Consider the following 22,617-nt stretch of genomic DNA (forward strand, 5'->3'; position numbering starts at 1 on the left):
ATATAGGATACCGAATTGGTCAAGTCTACCGATTGTGACAGCACAGGAAATTAATGTCTAAATGAATTGTGTGTTACAGTCACATTTTACTAAGGGGCAAGCTGGTTCCTTATAAGGAACCATATGGTAATCATCAATATGCCGTTAGTCTATTACTTGACTTTGAGGAACCATTTTGTAAAGATTATCTGGTGCCTAATTAAAAAAGCAATCAGACTCAGGTTTAAGATGCTTCTGGTATTCTGAAAATATTCTGAAAGATCATTCAAAAGGACTTCAAAATTGAGATTTTTTCATTCATGTATTTATTCCACAATCAAAATAAATCATAATTTAAAGCCATAACATTTTGAAAAGGTAAAGGAGACTTTGTGTCACAGTTGCATTAATAAAACACACTGGTCTAAAGTGCAACAGTAAACAGGTGTTTTCTGTTCCCGAGGTGGAATAAATACATAACAATTATACATAAAATTTCACTAAAGATCAGAGATGAGGCAAATAACCCTTGGAAAGAAACTCTCCAATGAATAGAGGCAGATTGCACATAATTTTTCTTAACATTTTACCACAAGAAGGAAAAATCCTCACGATGTCTACTAGTGCAAACCCCCATTTCATGCTCCTGGCCTTGGCTTCTTTCTTCCTTCCTCAGTAGCATCCATATCCAGGAAGGCCTCTGCACCCCATGTTCAAAAACACCACTGTGGGTCCCTAAGGACCTCAGCATAGACTGCTGCCAATAAGCCTACGTGCAACCTTCCTCTAGAACCTCCAGGGAAGTCAGGAGCCCAAGAAGCAGCAGCACTGCTTTAAACAATAGTTTTAACTGTCCAATGAGCACTGATGGACCATGTGTATTTCATAAACAAACCAAAATATTGCCGTAATATCTTTCTACTTTTCTGGGAAAATGTTAAGTAAACCATTCAAGTAAAAAAGAAAAATGTTTACAGAACAGTGAAAAATGAAAATTCAAAGCATTTATGCCAAAAAGCAAACCAGTCCTCTGCAGCCTAAGTCATTTGTTTCTGGGCTGCGAAGCCATGTAGAGAGCAATCAGGCAGTAGATGGTCCCCCCCAACGTCAGAGCCATAGTGGTCCGGTAAAGCATTTGGTCAGGTAGGCCTCGTTTCAGGTGGATAGGCACACCATCAGACTTCTGGAAAGCAAGAATTATCAAGGACATGGTCAATAATAAAAAGATTTTACAGTTTAGGCTAATAAAGAATAAATGTCTCTACTTTATAACTAATCCCTCAACATGCTGCAGTGTAAAAAGCCCTAATACGTTAGAATGCTAACTGAGATAGTGGTATATCTTTTCTTATAAATGCAGCTACAGCCTGTAAGGCCAAAGCCATTCTCCAAAATGGAGCCCAAGGAACATGCATACAACAAATTCCATGTTTCCAAGAAATTTACCATATAAAGCTTAATTAAGAAAGCAGCACTGGTGGATTTCTTTTAAAGGCAAAGATAATTCACAGCTAAATGACCACAGGCACAAATTATGTACTACATTTAGTTTGACTTCTGATCATTAGTCAATGATATCTGAGCATACCAGGTCAATTAACAGGCTCAAGTCCATTTTGTATCCAGCTTCTTTCCATTAAGCCATTAAACCCTTGTTTAAAAAAATAGACTCATAAAATGTTAATCCATGATTTTGCACAGTCTCCAAACTCCCTCTCCCACAGTAACTCAAGACCCAAATGCCCAATAAAGTCTTACTTATCACAGGCAGCCCAGGTGGCTCAACAGTTTAGAGCCGCCTTCAGCCCAGGGCCTGATCTTGGAGACCCGGGATTGAGTCCCCCATCAGGCTTCCTCCATGGAGCCTGCTTCTCCCTCTGCCTGTGTCTTTGCCTCTCTCTTTTTCTCTGTCTCTCATGAATGAATAAATAAAATCTTTAAAAAAAAAAAAAAAAAGTCTTACTTATCAGATAAAAAGGGATTAAACTGACCAAAAGCCCCCAAGCCAGTTCTGAATCTGCACATTATTGAGGACGGGGAAGCTACCTTCTAGAAGAGCAGTAAGACACTGCTACTCCCATAGCACCTGAGATACAGCTGGGTCACTGATCTCTCAATTATCTGTATATAGATTAGTATTAATAATATTTTAAAATGCAATGAATTCTAGCTTCTCTCTGTTGATCAGAAAACCCAAGAGAGCCTCCTCCACTTCTAACAGCTCAGTGAATTTAATATCAAGCAAGCAAAAAACAAGAAAACTCATTGCCAAAATGATGACTTATTCTTTAGTGTCTGTTCGAGTGTCTTCTTTTACCTGGAAAAACTTCTGCAGCTCTGGAACTTTGTTTTTCCCAGCATAATCATATGCAGTAAAATCAGAACTCAGTTTGGTTGGTGTGGCAAATATGATAGGTGGTGCTTCTGTGGAAACCACAGGCCTTAATCCCTGTAGGAAAAAGGAAAATGTCAAGTTGAAATCATGTCTGGGCATATGAATAACCTTTCAACAAGCAGGCTGTCTGGAATCGTGGAAGCAGTCACTCAGGCACACAAGAGGGAAGGAAAGGCTCTTCAAGTCTGCATCAAGAGGCCTTTAATTTTAAGATTTAAAGTTCCTAAACTTTAAAAAAATAAATAAATAAATAAAAAATAAAGTTCCTAAACTTTAAACAAAATACCTTAGTCCACTTTCCCACAGCAAACCTCATTGAGAAGAATCCCCTGCCTTTAAGATGGGGATAGGGGAGAGGGGGAAGCAAACAAACCACAAAAGCCCAATCTGGGCTTCCAGAAATACCTATTATGTCTATCTTCCTATGAAATCAGTAAAACACTTATAATCTATATGAACTTTTTTTTAAGATTTTATTTAATCATGAGAGAGAGAGAGAGAGAGAGAGGCAGAGGGAGGAGAGAGAGAGAGAGAAAGAGAGAGAGAGAGAGAGAGAGAGAGAGAGAGAGGCAGAGGGAGAAGCAGGCCTGACGTGGGACTTGATCCTGGGTCTCCAGGATCACACCCCGGGCCGAAGGCAGTGCTAAAACCGCTGGGCCACCAGGGCTGCCCTATGTGAACTTTTGATTAGATTTCCAAAGAGACCCGGCCGTCTCTTTTCTCCTCTGGATGAGCTGATGTACTAATATATTATCTCGAACTCCAGAGTAGACGTCAGAAACTGTCCAGACATACAGTAAAGAAATATCTCAATCTAGAAGGGCCTATAATGGTAAGAAACTTGTCTTTCAGAACCATAGACAAAACAAAATAATTAGACTAACTGAACTTTCCAGCATTAATTAACCCATAAGTTAAACAGATATACTAAAAATAAAGAAAATTTAGTGTTCTCATCTGAGACAGGTATACAAAAGTAATGGTATCAGGGTGCCTGGGTGGGTCAGTCAGATGTCTGCCTTCAGTTTAGGTCATGATTCCCGAGTCCTGGGATTGAGCCCCACCTATGTCAGGCTCCTTGCTCCAGGGGGAGCCTGCTTCTCCTTTTCCCTCTGCCTACAGCTCTCCCTGCTTGTGTATCTGTGTGCACTCGTGCTTTCTCTCTCTCCCTTTCCATTAAATAAATAAATAAATACATAAATAAATAAATAAATAAATACATAAATAAATAAATACATACATAAATAAATAAATAAATAAATACATAAATAGTGATAGCATCTAACACTGAAAAGACTGCATGAGACCATACGTACCTAAAGCAGTGTGCCTGCTACGGGCATACAGCACATATGTCTGTTCAATAATTATAAACAGAATGATATTTGGGGGTTAACACAGGTTTGCTAATTAGCAGCTCCCTGGGCCACATGGACAGAAGGGCAAATGCATAGGCTTAAAGAGAAGCTAATGGGAGAGAAAAATGAAGTACTGGCACAGGCTACTGGGATAACCCTTAAAAACATTATGCCGAGTAAAAGAAGCTAATCAAAAAGACCACATGTTATATGACTCCATTCATATGCAAGTCCAGAATAAGAAAATCTACATAGACAGTAAATAGATCAGCAGCTGCCTAGGGCTGGGAGGTGAGCAACAGGGGGGTGATAACTGCAGAGTATGTTTCTTTTGGAGATGATGAAAATGCTCTAAAATTAATGTGGTAATGGTTATGCAATATCTATTAATACACTAAAAACCACTGAGTTGTACACTTTAAATGAGTGAATGTATGGTATGTGAATTGTATCACAACAAGGCTATTAAAAAAAAAAAAAAGAAAAAGAAAGAACCCAAGGAGAACTCTGATTTTCTACATGATGGAGTAAAGCTACAGTGGCAGGTATAGAGATGGTTCTCCCAAATAATATGCAGATGAAGATAGGAGCTGAGTTACAAACCAATACAATCACATCCTTTTATAATACATTATAACTATGAAAAATAAAAATTTAAAGTTAGGAAGTAAAGCATCTGAATGGCTCAGTGGGTTAAGCATCTGCCTTCGGCTCAGGTCGTGATCCTTGTATCCTGGCATTGAGTCCTGTGCAGCCTGGGCTCCCTACTCAGTGGAGAGCCTGCTTTTCCCTCTCCCTCTGCCACTCCCCCTGCCTGTGCTCTAATAAATGGATATCTTTAAAAATAAGTAAATAGGAAGTACAGTTCAAGCACAGCCTCTTTCTTTTTAAAGGATAAAAGTGCAAACTCTTTGCTCAAATTAAGAGTTGTCAGACTCCTGGTTCTTGATCACTTCAAAGAAATATAAATTTACCTATAACTGACAAGACATATTCCAAAGCTTCCAGGATACTCCCTCCCACCAGGTGAGCATTAAGATCAACAGGGCAACAAAAAGGCATTAAAGCAAACTTGGTTTTGGTCCAAGATGGCAGCATAGAAAGACCCTGAACTCACTCCCTTCCAGGAACATACCAAATCTACACGCACATAGAGGGCAATTCCTTCTGAAGAACTGAATGCTGACTGAACAGTTTCTGCATAACAAAGGATAGAGGGACCACACAGTGAAGGGCAGGAGACAGAGACATGGTATCAACAGGAACCCCACCTGATGCTAAGCATTACAGTAGTGAGGAAGAGCACTGACAGGCCCACACACAGATTCACCCAACCTGGGCACAGCAAAATAAACAAAACAAAAAACCCACAAAAAACAACCACAGTGGTTTAAAAGGCAGACTATAAATGAAGGAAACCCCAAATAATGCTAGAGCAACTGCTAAATGGTGGGAGAACTACTGGAATTCTATCTGGTTAGAAGGGGCTAGCAAGCGCCATTGTTTACATTCCCCCTCTGCCTTAATAGCACAAATGGGAACAGGCACTCTAGCCAGCCTGCAGCTTCCTGCCCCAGCCTTGCCCATACCAGCTCCAGTTGTCCCCCAAAGGCATCCTTCACCACATGCACCTGTCTCAGCTCTAACCATTCCACCAAGGCTGCCCCAGCACAGCACAACTAGAACACCTCAGCCTGCACCAATTATATCCCCCACTATCTCCCCTAGGTGTCCCAGGCACAAAAGCACCCTGGGACACCCCTAGCCTATCAGCTTCAGCAGTAGCCATTCAGCCAGGGCACTTCCTATGCAGAGCACCCCAGCCCATCCTGCCCCAACTCTGGCCTCCCCACTAGGGTACCCCAGGGTAGAGAGCCTGAGGACAACCCAACCTGAACCTGACCCAGCTCTTGCCATCCCACCAAGGCAGCACTAGACCCAAATACCCCTGAATCACCTGGCTTGAACTTACCCCAACTCCCATCATCCCGTAGGGCAGACCCAGAGAATACACCCTCAGCCTGCAACCACTACAGCATTAGCCAGCAAGAGCCACCAGACACATGCAGACTAGACAGGGGACATTCCTCCACAAGGCCACTCCTTCAAGACTGAGGAAGGTAGCTGTTTCACATAATTCATAGAAACAAAGTCAAACAAAATGAGAAAAAGGAATATGCTCAAAAAAAAAAAAATCAAAACTTCAGAAAAAGAACTAAATAAAAGGGAGATAAGCAATGACCTGATAAAGAGTGCAAAGCAATGGACATAAAGATGCTCACTGGAGTTAAAAGAAGAATGTAGGAAAACTCAACAAAGAGATAAAAAATATAAAAAAGAACCAAAAAGAGTTGAAGAATACAATAACTGAAATGAAAAACATACTAGAGAGAATCAACAGAAGATTAAAAGATGCAGGTGAACAAATGAGCAATCTAGAAGATAGGATAATAGAAAACACCCAAGCTAAACAGCAAAAACAAATAAAAAATGAGGATAGGTTAAGGGACCCCCTATAACAATGTCAAGCATACTAATATTCATATGGGGTCCCAGGAGAAAAAAAGAGAAAGGGGTAGAAAGCTTATTTGAAGAAATAACAGCTGAAAATTTCCCTAACCTGGGAAAAGCAGACATCTAGGTCCAAGAAGCGGAGAGAGCCCCAAACAAGATAAACCCAAGAAGGTGCATACCAAGACATAACAAATAAAATGTTAAAGATTGAAGACACAATCTTAAAAGTAGCAAGAGATAAGCAACTAGTTATGTACAAGGAAAACCCCATAAGGCTATGGATTTTCCAGCAGAAATTGTACAGGCCAGAAGGTAGTGGCACAATATATTTAAAGCACTAAAAGGAAAAAACCAACAGCCAAGAATGCTCTGACAAGATTATCATTCAGAGGGATCCCTGGGTGGCGCAGCAGTTTAGCGCCTGCCTTTGGCCCAGTGCGCGATCCTGGAGACCCACGATCGAATCCCACATCGGGCTCCCGGTGCATGGAGCCTGCTTCTCCCTCTGCCTATGTCTCTGCCTCTCTCTCTCTCTCTCTCTGTGACTATCATAAATAAATAAAAAAAAAAAAAAAAAAAAAAAAAAAAGATTATCATTCAGAACTGAAAACAAATAGGAGTTTCTTAAATAAACAAAAGACAAAGGACTTTACAGCCACTTAACCAGCCTTAGAAGAAAGGTTAAAGGGACTTTAAGTGGAATAGAAAAGGCCAGGGAAGCCTGGGTGGCTCAGTGGTTGAGTGTCTGCCTTGGGCTCAGGGCATGATCCCAGAGTCCCGGGATGGAGTCCCACATCAGGCTCCTTGCATGGAACCTGCTTCTCCTCTCTGCCTATGTCTCTGCATCTCTCTGTGTCTCTTGTGAATTAAAAAAAAACAAAAAACAAAAAACAAAAAAACAAAATAAACTTTATTAAAAAAAGGAATAGAAAAGGCCATAACTAAAAGAAAATTATAAAAAAAAAAATTTCACTAGTAAAAGCAAACATATAATAAAGGTATTAAATCAATCATTTATAAAACTAGTATGAACGTTAAAAGATGAGTAAAATCCATTACATCTAAAAAAAATCCATTACATCTATAAAATTTGTTGAGATTCACAAAATAAAAAGATGTAAAATATGATATGATATACATAAAAACATAGGGGAGGGATCCCTGGGTGGCGCAGCGGTTTGGCGCCTGCCTTTGGCCCAGGGCGCGATCCTGGAGACCCGGGATCGAATCCCACATCAGGCTCCCGGTGCATGGAGCCTGCTTCTCCCTCTGCCTGTGTCTCTGCCTCTCTCTCTCTCTCTGTGACTATCATAAATAAGTAAAAAATTAAAAAAATTAAAAAAAAAAAAACATAGGGGAGGGTTTAATACATAGTGATTTTAAAATGTGTTTGAATTTAAGCAACCATCAGCTTAATATACAGTTATATATGAACCTTATGCTAACCAGAAACCAAAAACTTACAATAAATCTACGAAAAAGCAAAAGAAAGAAATCCAAGCAAAACACGAAAGCCACCAATTACAAAGGAAGAGAGCCAGAAGAAAAAAAGAGAAAAACTACAAAAACAACCAGAAAACAGTTGACAAAATGACACCTGTTCATTATTACTTTAAATGTAAATGGCCTAAAAAAAAAAAAAAAAAAATGGGCACCTGGGTGGCTCAGTCAGTAAAGCATCCAACTCTTAATCTGAGGTCTTGATCTCAGGGTTATAAATTCGAGCTCCATGTTGGGTTCCATGCTGGGTGTGGAGCCTACTTAAAAAAAAAAAAAAGTAAATGGTCTAAATACCACAATTAAAAGACAAGGGTGATTCAATGAATAAGAAACATGGGCCATCTATATGCTGCCTACAAGAGGCTCTCTTCAGACCTAAAGACATGTACAAATTAAAAGTGAAGGGATGTAAAAAAAAAAAAAAAAATTCCACACAAATGGAAACAGAAAGAAAGCTAAGATAGTAAAACTTATATCAGACAAAGTAGTCTTTTTTTTTTTTTTTATGATAGTCACAGAGAGAGAGAGAGACAGAGACAGAGACATAGGCAGAGGGAGAAGCAGGCTCCATGCACCGGGAGCCTGACGTGGGATTCGATCCCGGGTCTCCAGGATCGCGCCCTGGGCCAAAGGCAGGCGCCAAACCGCTGCGCCACCCAGGGATCCCCAAAGTAGTCTTTAAAACAAAGACAGTAACAAGAGACAAAGAAGGGTATTATTAAAGGGAGTAATCCAACAAGAGAATACAACAATTTTAAGTATCTATGCATCTGACATAGGAACACCTAAATATACAAAAAGCAAATATTAACAAATACAAAGGGAGAAACTGACAATAATACAATAATAGTAGGGGACTTTAACACCCTACCTATCAATGGATAAAGCATCCATATGTAAAATCAATAAGGTAACTGTGGATTTAAATAACATTAGACCAGATAGACTTAGCAGATATATACAGAAAATGCCATCCAAAACCAGCAAAATATACAGAATTTTCAAGTATACATGGAACATTCTCCAGGACAGATTACATGCATGCCACAAAACAAGTCTCAATAAATTTAAGAAAAGCATCTTCTCCATTCACAACAGCATGAACTTAGAAAATCAATTATAGGGGAAAAACTGGAAAAAAAACAAATACATGGAGGCTAAACAACATGCTCCTAAATAATCCATGTGTCAAGAGAAATCAAAGAGGAAATTTAAAGATACATGGAGAAATGAAAATGGAAACAATGGCTCAAAATCTTTAGGATGAAAAAAAAAAAAACAGTTCTAAGAGGGAAATTTATATAGTAATTCAGGCCTACCTCAAAAACAAGAAAAATCTCAAACAACCTTAACTTTACCCTTAAAGGAACTAGAAAAAGAACAAAGACAAAAATTAGTAGAAAGAAGTAAATAACAGATTAGAATAGAAATAAATGGTGACAAAAAAAAAACAAAAAAACAAAAAAACAAAAAACAAACCCCAACAACAACAATGAAACTAAGAGCTGGTTCTTCAAAAAAGATAACTGATAAACCTTTGGCAGACCTATTAAGAAAAAAAATAACTCAAAATCACAAATGAAAGAGAAGTTATAAACACCACAGAAATACAAAGGATTGGGCAGCCCAGGAGGCTCAGAGGTTTAGTTTCTGCCTTTGGCCCAGGACGTGATCCTAGGGTCCCAGATGGAGTCCCACATCGGGCTTCCGGGGCCTGCTTCTCCCTCTGCCCATGTCTCTGCCTCTCTCTCTCTCTCTCTATGAATAAAAAAAAAAAAAAAAAAAAAAAAAAAGAAATACAAAGGATTTTAAGAGACTACTGTGAAAATTATATGCCAACAAGTTGGACAACATAGAAGAAATGGGTGAATTCCTAGAAACATATCTTCCAAGACTGAAACAGGAAGAAACAGCAAATCTGAGCAGACCAATTGCTACCAGAGACAGTGAATCTGTAACCAAAAATCTCCCAACAAATAAAAGTCCAGGACCACAAAGCTTCACAGGGAAAATCTACCAAAAATTTAAAGAAGAGTTACTAATCCTTCTCAAATGATTCCAAAAAATCAAAAAGGAAGAAAATTTTCCAAATTCATTCTACAAGGCATTACCCTGATACCAGAATCAAAGACAATCAAGAAAGGAAATTACAGGGCAATATCTGTGTGATGAACACAGATGCAAAAAGTACTCAACAAAATTTAGCAAACTGAATTCAACAATACATTAAAAAGATCATTCACACAAAAAATTAATTAATTAATTTAAAAAATAAAATAAAAAATAAAAAGATCATTCACCACAATCAAGTGGGATTTATTCCAGGATGCAAGAATGGTTCAATATCCACAAATCAATCAACGTAATACACATTAACAAACTGAGGGACAAAAATCACATGATCACCTCAACAGATACAGAAAAAACATCTGACAAAATTCAACATCCATTTATGATAAAAACTCTCAACAAAGTGGGTTTAGAGGGAGCATACTTCAATATAATAAAAAAGACCATATATGATAAAACCACAGCTAACATCATACTCAATGGTGAAAACTGAAAACTTTTTTCTCTAAGATCAGGAAGAGAACAAGGATGTCCATTCTTCCCACTTTTATTTCAATACAGTAACGGAAGTCCTAGCCATAGTAATCAGACAAGAAAAAGAAATAAAAGGCATCCCAAGAGGGTAACAAAGAAGTAAAACTTGCACTATTTACAGCTAATGTGATACTCTATATATAAAGCAATTACAGACTCCACCAAAAAATTAGAATACATGAATTCAGTAAAGTTGCAGAATACTAAACTAATATAAAGAAACTTGTTGCATTTTGATATGCTAATAGTGTAGCAGAAAGAGAAAGAAAACAATCCCATTTACAGCTACATCAAAAAGAATGAGAGCAATAAATTTAACCAAGGAAGTGGAAGGCCTGTACTCTGAAAACGATTAAAACAATGGTGAAAGAAACTGAGGACACAAATAAATGTAAAGATATACCATGCTCATTAATTGGAAGAATTAGTATTGTAAAATGCCCACACTATTCAAAGCAGCCTATAGATTCAATGCAATCCCTATCAAAATACCAATAGTATTTTTCATAGAATAAGAACAAATAATCCTAAAATTTGTATGGAGCCAAAGCAATTTTGAAAAAGGAGAACAAAGCTGAAGATATCACAGTCCCAGATTTCAAGCTATACCAAAAGCTATAATAATCAAAACCGTATGGTACTAGCAAAAAAAAACAGAGATCAATGGAGCAGAACAGAGAGCCCAGAAATAAAACCATTCTTTATATGGTCACTTAATCTACAACAAAGGAGACAAAAAATATACAATGTGGAAAAGACAGTCTCTTCAAATAAATGGTGCTGGTAAAACTGGACAGCAGACATGCAAAAGGATGAAACTGGGTGGCTCAGTCACTTGGGCATCCAACTCTTAGCTTCAGGATCTTGGAGTGGTGGGATCAAACCCTACATCAGGCTCTGTGCTCAGTGCAGAGTCTACTCCAGAATCTCTCTTCTTCCCCTACTGCCCTCCACCCCTGTCCCCTCCAGCTTTCTAAGTAAATAAATAAATAAAATAAAATCTAAAACAAAACAAAACAAAACCTGGCTAGCTCAGTCAGCAGAGCATGTGACTCTTGATCCATTGGTTGTGAATTCAAACCCCATGTTGGGCACAGAAATTACTTTTTAAAAAAAGAGAGCAAGCTTTTGGCTTTGGACTAGGAGGAGGCAAAGGTTGTCCCAAATCCAGATTCATCTGACACCAGCCATCTCCACCATGCCACCTAAGTTCAACCCTAACAAGATCAAAGTTATAGATCTTCGAGCACCAGCGGGGAAGTCATTGCCATGTCTGCCCCGGCCTCAAAGATTGGCCCCCTTAGTCTGTCTCCAAAAAAAGCTAATGATGACATTACCAAGGCAATTGGTGATTGGAAGGTCTGAAGATTACCGTGAAACTAACCATTAAAAACAGATAGGCTCAGAATGAAATGGTACCTTTTCTGCTTCTGCCCTAATTATCAAAGCCCCCAAAGAACAGTCAAGAGACAGAAAGAAGCAGAAAAACATTAAACACAGTGGAAGTATCACTTTTGATGAAACTGTCAATATTGCCTGACAGATGTGGCACTGATCCTTAGTCATAGAACCCTTTGGAAACATTAAAGAGATCATGAGGACTGCAATATTGACAGCTGCCATCCTCAAGATATCATAGATGATGACATCAGTAGTGGTGTAGTGGAATGCCCAGGTAGTTAAGAACTACAAAGGAAACTACTTAAATAAAGGGTCATTTGAAAACAAACAAAACTTTTCTTACATAACACACAAAAATAAATTCAAAATGGGTTAAAACTCAAATATAAAACCTGAAATCATGAAACTTCTAAAAAGAAAACATACACAGGAGCAGCCCCGGTGGCGCAGCGATTTAGCGCCGCCTGCAGCCCAGGGCGTGATCCTGGAGACCCTGGATCGAATCCCACGTCAGGCTCCCTGCATGGAGCCGGCTTCTCCCTCTGCCTGTGTCTCTGCCTCTCTCCCTCTCTCTGCATCTCTATGAATAAATAAAATCTTTAAAAAAAAAAAAAAGAAAGAAAGAAAGAAAGAAAACATACACAGTAATCTCGGAGATATCAGCCTTAGCAACATATTTCTGAATCTGTCTCTTCATGTAAGGGAAAAAAGGAAAAAAAGGAAAAGCAAAAAAAAAAAAAAAAAAGAAAAAAAAAAGGAAAAGCAAAAATAAACAATTGGGAGGGACTACATCAAACTAAAAACCTTTTGCACAGTGAAGGAGGCCAACAAATCAAAAAGGCAACCTACTGACTGGGAGAAGATATGTGCAAATGATACACCAATAAGGGGTTAATATCCAAAATCTATAAAGAATACCAAACAATACCAAAAAAGAAAAAAAAAATCCACATACAGAAGACCTGAACACACATTTTCCAAAGACACATGACAATTCAACATCACTAAGTATCAGGGACATACAAATCAAAACCACAATGAGAATGGCCAGTATCAAATAGACAAAAAATAACAAGTGTATAGAGGATGTACAGAAAAGGCAATCCTCATGCACTGCTCATGGAAATATAAATTGGTGCAGTCATTATGGAAAATATGGAGGTTCCTCAAAAAATTAAAAATACAAATACCATACAAACCAGTAACTCTGCTTCTGGGTATTTATCAAAAGAAAACAAAAACATCAATTCAAAAAGATAAACACATCCCTATGTTTATTGCAGCATTCTTTACAATAGCCAAGATATGGAAGTATCTTAAGTGTCCATCAATAAATGAATGGATAGGGGCAGCCCGGGGGGCTCAGTGGTTTACCGCTGCCTTCAGCCCAGGGTGTGATCCTGGAGACCCGGGATCGAGGCCCACGTCAGGCTCCCTGCATGGAGCCTGCTTCCCCCACTGCCTGTGTGTCTGCCCCCGCCCCCTCTGTCTCCCATGAATAAATAATAAATAAAATCTTTAAGAAAAAAAATAGATGAATGGATAAAGATGTGGTGTGTGTATATGTATACACACACACACACATACACACACATACACAGTGGAGTAATAGCCATGAAAAGGAGATATTGCCACTGGCAACAACTTCAGTGGACCTAGAGGGTATTATGCTACGTGAAATATGTCAGGCAGAAAAAAACAAATACATTATTTCACTTCTGTGTGGAAATCTAAAAAATAAAACAGAAATAGACCCATAAATACAGAGAACTGGTGGCTGCCAGAAAGGAAGGGGTGGGAGGATGAGGCAAAGAGGTGAAGGAAATTAAGAGGTACAAACTTACAGTTATAAAATAAATAAGTTGGGGTGCCTGGGTGGTTCAGTTGGTTAGGAGTCTTGCCTTTGGCTCAGATCAAGATCACTGAATCCTGGGATCAACTCCCACATCTGGCTCCCTGCTTTATGGGGAGTCTGCTTCTCCCTTTGCCGCTCCCCTGCTCATGCTGTCTCTTTCTCTCTCTCAAATAAATAAAATCTTTAAAAATATATACATTAAATTAAATTAAAAAGTCAGGAGGAGGGATGCCTGGGTGGCTTAGCAGTTGAGCATCTGCTTTCAGCTAAGGGTGTGATCCCAGGTCTGGGGATCGAGTCCCACATCAAGCTTCCTGTGAGGAGCCTGTTTCTCCCTCTATGCCTCTGCCTCTCAGTGTCTCTCACGATTAATAAAATCTTTAAAAATAAAGAAAAATAGGGACACCTGGGTGGCTCAGTGGTTGAGCATCTGCCTTCAGCTTGGGTCATGATCCTGGGGTCCCAGAATCAAGTCCCACATCAGACTCCTGCGTGGAGCCTGCTTCTCCCTCTGCCTATGTCTCTGCCTCTCTCTCTCTCTCTGTCTCTCATGAATAAGTAAATAAAATCTTAAATAAATAAATAAATAAATAAATAAATAAATAAATAAATAAAAGTCAGGAGGATATAAAGTACAAAATATAGTCAATAATGCTATAAGGTGACAGATGGTTAAGTACACTTGCTGTGGTGAGCATTTTGTATTGTATATAATTGTAGAATCACTATGTTGTACAGCTGGAACTAATATTGCAAATCAATTATACTTCATTAACCCCTTTCCCCAAAATAAACTTGGTTTCTATTTTTTTTTTTTGACACAATCCCACAAATGGGAATGAACCATGGACTTTTTTCTGCACCGCATTTACTCCTTCAGCATGTATTACTGAGCACTTACTCTATACTAAAAATACACGATAGAGAAGACAGACACAATCTCTGCCATTATGGATATTAATGTTATGGAATAACAGCCACTAATTACCTGCTAAGCCTTTGTTATATGGCCAGCATCCCATCAAGCATTTCACATGCATCATTTCATTTAATCCTGCCAGCAACCCTACCAAAACATTACTATTCCCATTTTATAGAGGAAAAACTAGATCAGAGAGGGCAACTTGCCAAAGATCATGTGGCAAAAAGTATGGAGTCTACTGTTGAAACTCAGGCCTCTCCAAAAAAAAGTCCAGGGCCTTGGATTTTTAAGCTCGCCACTACCTGACCCCACCACTCCTCTCAACTATTGCTTAAAAGCAACAATTGATTTAAAGAGAAGATTTCGTAACTAGTCTAAATTTAGTATACAATAAATTCAGACTCAGGAATTAGAGATGGAAAGAGAGGCCCTAACTACCTAGATAAGAAAGCAAGAAAGTATCTCCCTTTGAACTGAAGAATTTAACACACTTCTCTATTCTGTAAGCTTTGTGTTTTCTCCTAGAAGGACCATTTCCTCTTGAATGCAAAAATTTAAAAACTTTCTACCAAGGATCTCTGAAAATGGTTTGAAGTTAAATTCTTGTTTTGGAAAAAAAAAAAAAATTCTTGTTTTGACAGGATTATTCTGAGAGTATTTTTAGAAAGGATTATACCTAATCACTCACTGTTTGTTCACCCATCAAGTGATTCAAAATTACAGCAAAATTTTTGAACAGTAGCATCTGAAAAAAGGAGTACCGACCATCTTAACAGTTTTAAATAATTTTGTATTTCCGTTTATAATACTGTAAAAATTTGGAATACGGAATTTTAAAGTTACCAATAATCTCAGTATCTTATCCCATTAACCATTATGAGTTGTATATTCTCCTCCAATCTTTTCTTATAGGCATATTTTAACATCTTTACAGTCACAGTATAAAATTCTACATTCTGCTTTGTTTATAATAAGCATTTCTTTTCAGGATCCTCAATAATCTTCATAAATAAATTCACTCTTCACATTAACCCTATAAGTGAGGTATTATCATTGCATGTTACAGAGGATTAAAACAAAGCTCAGAGATTACATAAGGAAGATGGGAGTCAATCCCACACATTTTTATTATACCATACATTCAATAATTCCTTTTACCTGGCCCCAAAGATAAAAAGAAAGGATATTCTCCTATCATTAAACAGCCTAAGAATTTAAGAGTAGTGTTTCCAATGTTTCAAGGCAGCTAGATGGGACTGATCCTGGGGTTCTCAAGAGTGGACCCGACCAGGAAGCTGTATTTACAGGAAAGTATATCTAAAGCAAATCCCTTCACCTATGCCTCTTCTAGGCTTGTGGTTTTCCCAGTATAGAAAGGACTGACAGGCTTCCCCATCTCAATAACTGAAAATAGCATCCTTCCAGGTTTTCAGGCCAGAATCCCTGGAATCATTTCTTAAGATTCATTTGATGCTGAGAGGGAGAGAGAACGTGAACAAGCAGGGGGAACAACAGCAGACAGAGTGAGAGAGAGAAGCAGACTCCCCACTGAGACCGACACGGGGCTCAATCTCAGGACCCCGGGATCATGACCTGAGCTGAAGGCGGATGCTTAACAGACTGAGCCACTCAGGAGCCCCTGGAATCATTTTTTAAAAAAAGATTGATTGATGTGTGAAAGCATGCTAACGTGCACATTCGAGAGCAGGGGTGGGGAGGGGGGATGGGGCACAGACAAGAGGGAGAATCTCAGCAGACTCCTCACTGAATGCACAGTCTCGCTTGGGGCTCAATCTCATGACCCTAGCTGAAATTAAGAGCTGGACCTTAACCGACGGAGCCACCTGGGCACTCCGGAATCATCAATACTGCTCACGCATTGCAAATCCTTTTGGCTCTACCTTCAAAACACACTCAGCATCTGACCACTTCTTACCCACCTCCACCAATCCACACTCTGGTCTAAACCCCTTTTATAACAGCCTCCAACTGATGACTCTCCTTCCATTTCCACACTCGCTGCGCTGCAGTCTATCTACTCTTAATGCAGCCACCAGTGACTGCAGATGTCAGTATTCAGCTCAAACCTCCCCAAAAGACTCCTCTCTCACTGAGCAAAACCCCAAAGTTCTTACAATGACTTCTAGGGCCATGAGATGCACCTACCTACATCAATATGTGTTCTCAAGAGTTTTTGTTAAGTATTGTATGAAAGTTTACAGAATGAACCCTACCACCTACATCATCCCTTTTCTCTACCCCAGCCCACTAGATGAGCCCCTTAAACCTCCCAGGCACCAGGCACTGTTCTCTACCTAGAATGCTCTTCTCTGGGTAGCCACATGGCTGGCACTCTCACCTCCTTCAGGTCTTTGCCAAAATGTCACCTTCTCAGCAAGACGTTCCCTTACCATCCTTTTTTTTTTTTTTTAATTTTTTTTAAAGATTTATTTATTTATTTATGAGAGACACAGAGAAAGAGAGAGAGGGAAAGAGAGAAACAGGCTCCATGCAGGGAGCCCGACGTGGAACTTGATCCCGGGTCTGCAGGATCAGGTCCTGGGCTGAAGGCGGCACTAAACCGCTGAGCCGGGGATAACCACTGAGCCGGGATCCCTGGGTGGCGCAGCGGTTTGGCGCCTGCCTTTGGCCTGGGGCGCAATCCTGTGTGTGTCTCTCTCTCTGTGTGACTATCATAAAAAAAAAAAAAAAAAAAAAAAAAAAAAAAAAAAAAAAAAACCGCTGAGCCACCTGGGCTGCCCTCCCTTACCATCCTTTTAAACTGCATGCTCCCTCCTTTACCCTGCTAACAACCTATCACTCTTTCTTGCTTTTTTTTTCTACACAGCATTTATCAGCACCTAACATACTGAATTTTACTTTGTCTACTGTGTCTTCCCCTACTGCAATGGAAACCTCACAAGAGGAGGATTTTGGCATGGTTTTTTTCACTGCTCTTACTTCCCAAGACTTAAAAAAGCAAAAAGCACATTCAGTAAATATCTGTTGAATGTATAAATAAGCTATAGCTTCACCACAATGTAGACAGGAATATTTCAGAACCAAAGTCATGTAAATCAAATCAGCAGTTGATGGCAGAGCCACCCACACCTCCCACAAATGAGAAAACTAGTGAATGTTGCTCTTAAAATAGTGGACTGCAGGCCAAATGGAAAGGTTCTGCTTGTTAATATCAAATCTCTTAGCTATTTACACAATCACTACCTCTACAATCAAGCGCCATTCAACAGCAGCCACATTTAGCAGTTGAGTTCTTCTTAGACTAATTTAGTTGCTCCAAAAATTTATTTTAAGATTTTAAAGTAATCTCTATACCTAACGCAGGGCTCAAACTCATAACTCCGAGATCCAAAAGTCACATACTCTACCGAATGAGCTAGCCAGGTGCCCCTAGTTGCTCCAAATTTTTAAAGACAAAAGTCAACTTGATTTTGTCCCCCTCGAAGTTGACTGGCCCAAGTTTCCCTTTTCTTCTACCTTTAAGGCTTGAGAAGGAAAATGGAGAAATAAGAGAATCAGCAATTTTTAGAAAATTGAAAAATTTTTAAAAAGGAACGCCTGGGTTAAAAAAAAAAAAAAAAAAAAGGAACACCTGGGTGGCTTAGTAGTTGAGCGTCTACCTTCGAGTCAGGGTGTGATCCCGGAGTCCCAGGATCAGGTCCCACGTCGGGCTCCCTGTAAGAAGCCTGCTTCTCCCTCTGCCTATGTCTCTGCCTCTCGTGAATAAATAAATAAATATTTTTAAAATTTTTTTAAATCACAGAAATGTAAGAACTCCTTCACTCTGATTTAGGACTAGAAACAAGTTTCAATCTGCGGTGAATCAAGTTGTTCCTTTCTAACCGCCAGCACCACCTCCATGTTTCCCAGACATGTCGCACTCCTGCAGGTCCAAAATTCACGCAGCTTCTCACAAAACCTATTCAGGAGCTCCCTAAGGAAAGCACCCCCATCCTCTCATTACCCAGTCATCCTGAGTCCTTTCTCATCCCCCCAATCTCCCACATCTGTCACTAAATCCTTATCTGCATACCTCTCCTTCTCCTTCCCCACTCGGAAGACCCTGAACAATTTTATCGGTTTAACAGGCATCCCTGGCACTGGTCTCTCTCAGTCATATAACCTTTTCAAGCACAGCTCGGGTCATGATACTTGCTCCTCCATCATAAACCTTCCATGAAACTAAAGGTAAAAGGTATGCCCTTGTTTCACCCTCCGGACAAGACTCTACCACAACCTTCTGAATTAAGATGCTTTGTAAATTCCTGTTTCTCACAAAATTAAGTCCTACCATCCTAGACCTTTCATGATCTATCTCCATCTACCACAGCTAAACTTATTATTTAACGGTTCCTCTGCAGCCCCCTCCCCTCTTTCACTCTCACAGTTCCCTTTATCTAGAATGTCATTCTGCCCTAACTAGAATTGTTGAGTCACAAAGAGTAAGTAAAAGTTTCCCTTTCTAAGAAACTGCCAGACTATCTCCTCCAAAGTGACTGCACCATTTTACATTCCCACCAGCAACATAGTAGGGTTCCAGTTTCTCCACATCCTAACATCTGTTGTCTTTTGATTTTAGCAGGTGTGAAGTGGTATCTCACTGTAGTTTTGATCTCCATTTCCCTAAGGACTAATGATGTGAAGCCTCTTTTCGTGTGTTTATTAGCCTCACATTTATTTTGACAGAAAGGTAAGGAAATGCTTTTCAATAAACCACTGGAGGGCAGCCCTGGGTGGCCCAAGGGTTTAGCGCCGCCTTCAGCCCAGGGCGTGATCCTGGAGACCCAGGCTGCATCAGGCTCCCTGCATGGAGCCTGCTCCTCCCTCTGCCTGTGTCTCTGCCTCTCTCTGTGTCTCTCATGAATAAATAAGTAAAGTCTTTAAAAAAAAAAAAATAAACCACTGGAAAATACAATTACTTGTCATCAAGTTGATTTATAAATCTCTACCTGTACCACTGTTAGGAAACTAGTTTTTCCTTATCAGGTTATTCAATGCATGTTAGGTTATTCACTTTACATAATACTGAAAGTTACAAACATCTATATTTTACATGTGCTAATGTCTCCAAAAAAAGAAAAGCTGAAGTACTCCTAATTACCAAAGCCAGAATACCTGGTTTGGGGGGGATGCCTGTCATAAGCACTCCAAAAATCTATATATAAAGCCTACACAACATCACTTCTTTCAACATAGAGTAAGAAATCCTTAAGTAACTAAGAAGTTTACATTCTCAAAAGAAACACAATTTAAGAGGCACTAGAAATCTGAAGGCACTAGAAATCTGTACCACATACATCTCGGGGTAATCTCTGGTCTGAGGGCAATTTAATTTCAATATGTTAGTTTTAGTCTAAAATTTTACTTCCTAAGTAACAAAAACCAGATTATGCTAAAATTCTATTAAAAGAACATCTACAACCACAAACACACAATGTGTGTATACATATTCACACAATGAAATCCAACACAGCAATAAAGGGAGCTACTAAAACATGTAACGTGAATGAACTTCAAAAATATTGAGGGCAGAAAAGCCTTACACAAGTGAGTACTGCGTGATTCCATTTATGTGAAATTCATAAACGGCAAAACTATTTACTTATAATGATCACAACAGGAAGGTGCACAGGGATAGGGAACTTCTTAGGGAGTCATGAATGTCCTGTATGTTAACAGAGGTATGAGTTACAGCGTATACAGTTGTCAAAATTCACTAAACTCTAACATTTAAGATCAGTGCACTGAAAAATACTTCTTCTATAGAAGCAAATACGATAGAAATGGCTATTCTTCTGTAATCTGCAAAAGATAGAAATCACTGTTGACAATTCCTTTAGACTTTATTACCAATGTCACTACCAACTTCATTACCAACCAGTGACACCATACTGGTTTCCCCTCCTAATCCTAGTTTGTTCTTTAGATCAATGTTCCTCCTCTGCCCTCCCCTTCACATTTCTGTAGTCTAATCCTATTCCCATCTCTCTTCCCTATATGTCCGCTACTTAATAACACATCCGATTTTAGACTGAAATCACTTTTTTTTTTTTTAAGATCTTATTTGGGCTGAGTGAAGTAAGTCAGTCGGAGAAGGACAAACATTATATGTTCTCATTCATTTGGGGAATATAAATAATAGTGAAAGGGAAAATAAGGGAAGGGAGAAGAAATGTGTGGGAAATATCAGAAAGGGAGACAGAACGTAAAGACTGCTAACTCTGGGAAACGAACTAGGGGTGGTAGAAGAGGAGGAGGGCGGGGGGTGGGAGTGAATGGGTGACGGGCACTGGGGGTTATTCTGTATGTTGGTAAATTGAACACCAATAAAAAATAAATTAAAAAATAAAAATAAATAAAAAAAGATCTTATTTGGGAGAAAGCGAGAGCACAAGCCCTGGAGCATGGTGGGCAGGAGAGGGAGAAGCAGACTCCCCACTGACCAAGGAGCCCATGTGGGGCTGGATCTCAGGACCCCGGAAGCTTAACAACAGAGCCACCCAAGTGCTCCTCTTATGATTTAATTCCAGGCCATTTTTTTAAAAAGATTATTTATTTGAGAGAGAGAGAGAGAGAAAGCGCGCACAGCTGAGAGGAGAGTGAGAAAGACACTCCCTGCTGAGCAGGAAGCCCAACCCCACGACCCAGAGATCACGACCTGACCTCAAGTCAGACGCTTAACCCACTGAGGCACCCAGGCAACCCTGAACTCACCCTTAAACATCCTCCCAACTTGGGCAAGTTGCAGTGTCCCCCATAAAAGGGAGGAAGGTAACAATAATAAAGGATCCTTTACACCCCACCTGGAATCCTTACTGTTCGAGTCTAGTTTTCCAACCGCTCATTTCACCAACCGTCCCCACACTTCTCTGTGAGGATAAGGAACGAATGTGCTGGTTATCTCACTCTCAGTTTCTGGAGAATCGCTACTACCACTTACCCGGTACCAGTCATCTGCCAAAGGCTACCAGTGACACAGCACACATTTCACTTAACCTGTCCTAACGCTGCGCTAGACGAAACTAAGCTCACAATAAGTTAAATAACCTGATAAAGGTCATAGAAAATAAAGCGGCAAAGCCAATGTTAGCTCTCATTAAGGGTCTACGACTGAGCCTGAAACTCCAGCTAGCAGAATCTGGGCGAAATCGGGATACCTTTTAGACCCAAATCAGGGCAGTCCACCATTTTACAGGTGAGAGGCCTAAGGCCGTTGCCCGAAGTGCCCAGATTCACCCGGCCATTGGGAAGAACCGTACGGCGTCTCCTGCCCCTATGGCTTCCCTCGGTTGTCATCCCAGCTCTCCCATCCCGTGCTTTGACGAGGCTTTCGGGTTATGCGGGAGGGTAACAAAGAGGCACTGAGGGGACCGAAAGCGGAACCGCCTTAAGAAGGACGAAGCCGAACTTCAGACTCTGCCAGGTCGCGCGCTGGGCGACGCCGACCCCACAAGCTACCCCACGACCCAGACACGGCGACCTCGGAGGTCACCTTGACCCCAGCGGAGTGTCAGGCCCCACTTCCGCGCCGGGCCCGCCCCGCCGGGGCAGCAGCTACGGAAGGAGCAGCCTCCACGCCCGCTGCAAGCAGACGCCGAGAGGCGCGGGGAGGTGCGGGGCGAACCAAACCGAGCCGCAGGCAGCAACCCCGCCCGGCGAAGGCGCCGCGACTGCCAGGCGCAGAGGCTCGGCCGGCCACTTCTGTCCGAGACGGCCCGGCGCTACCTGTACCTGCGGGCTATAAGCGTCGGAAGCCCATGTTCCAGTCAACTTCTGCGTGAAGCCGCTAAACTTGTAATACATGACGCCCGCTGCCCGGCTTCCCGCAGCCGCTGCCCGCGCGACTGCCTCAGAGAAGGACCCTGCCTTTCCCTGCCGTCGCCTTAAATCTCAGCCCAAGGACCCGGCGCCGGGAGGCGGGCTGCCCGGAGATCGCCTAACTTATGCCCACTTCAGCCCTATCAGGGAACAAGAAGCCAGAGTGTCAGGACCAAGAGGGCAAAACAAAAAAACCAAGCCCGCCCACCCCAGCTCTAGCAGAACGCAGAGTCTCCGTAGAAGGGTGTGT

General features: G+C 40.6%; 1 protein-coding gene across 1 annotated transcript; it reads right to left on the reverse strand.

Moving 5' to 3' along the window:
* Positions 1–282: 282 nt before the first annotated feature.
* LOC112664458 (cytochrome c oxidase subunit 7A-related protein, mitochondrial) lies at positions 283–22,612 on the reverse strand. Its single transcript, XM_025454053.3, has 3 exons — positions 22,281–22,612; positions 2,297–2,428; positions 283–1,162 (listed from the first exon to the last, which is right to left on the reverse strand). Exons 1-3 carry the CDS (start codon positions 22,350–22,352, stop codon positions 1,022–1,024), a joined length of 345 nt encoding a protein of 114 aa, XP_025309838.1. The 5' UTR covers positions 22,353–22,612; the 3' UTR covers positions 283–1,021.
* Positions 22,613–22,617: the final 5 nt, after the last annotated feature.

This window comes from Canis lupus, chromosome 17, assembly GCF_003254725.2.
Source record: "Canis lupus dingo isolate Sandy chromosome 17, ASM325472v2, whole genome shotgun sequence".
NCBI lineage: Eukaryota > Metazoa > Chordata > Mammalia > Carnivora > Canidae > Canis > Canis lupus.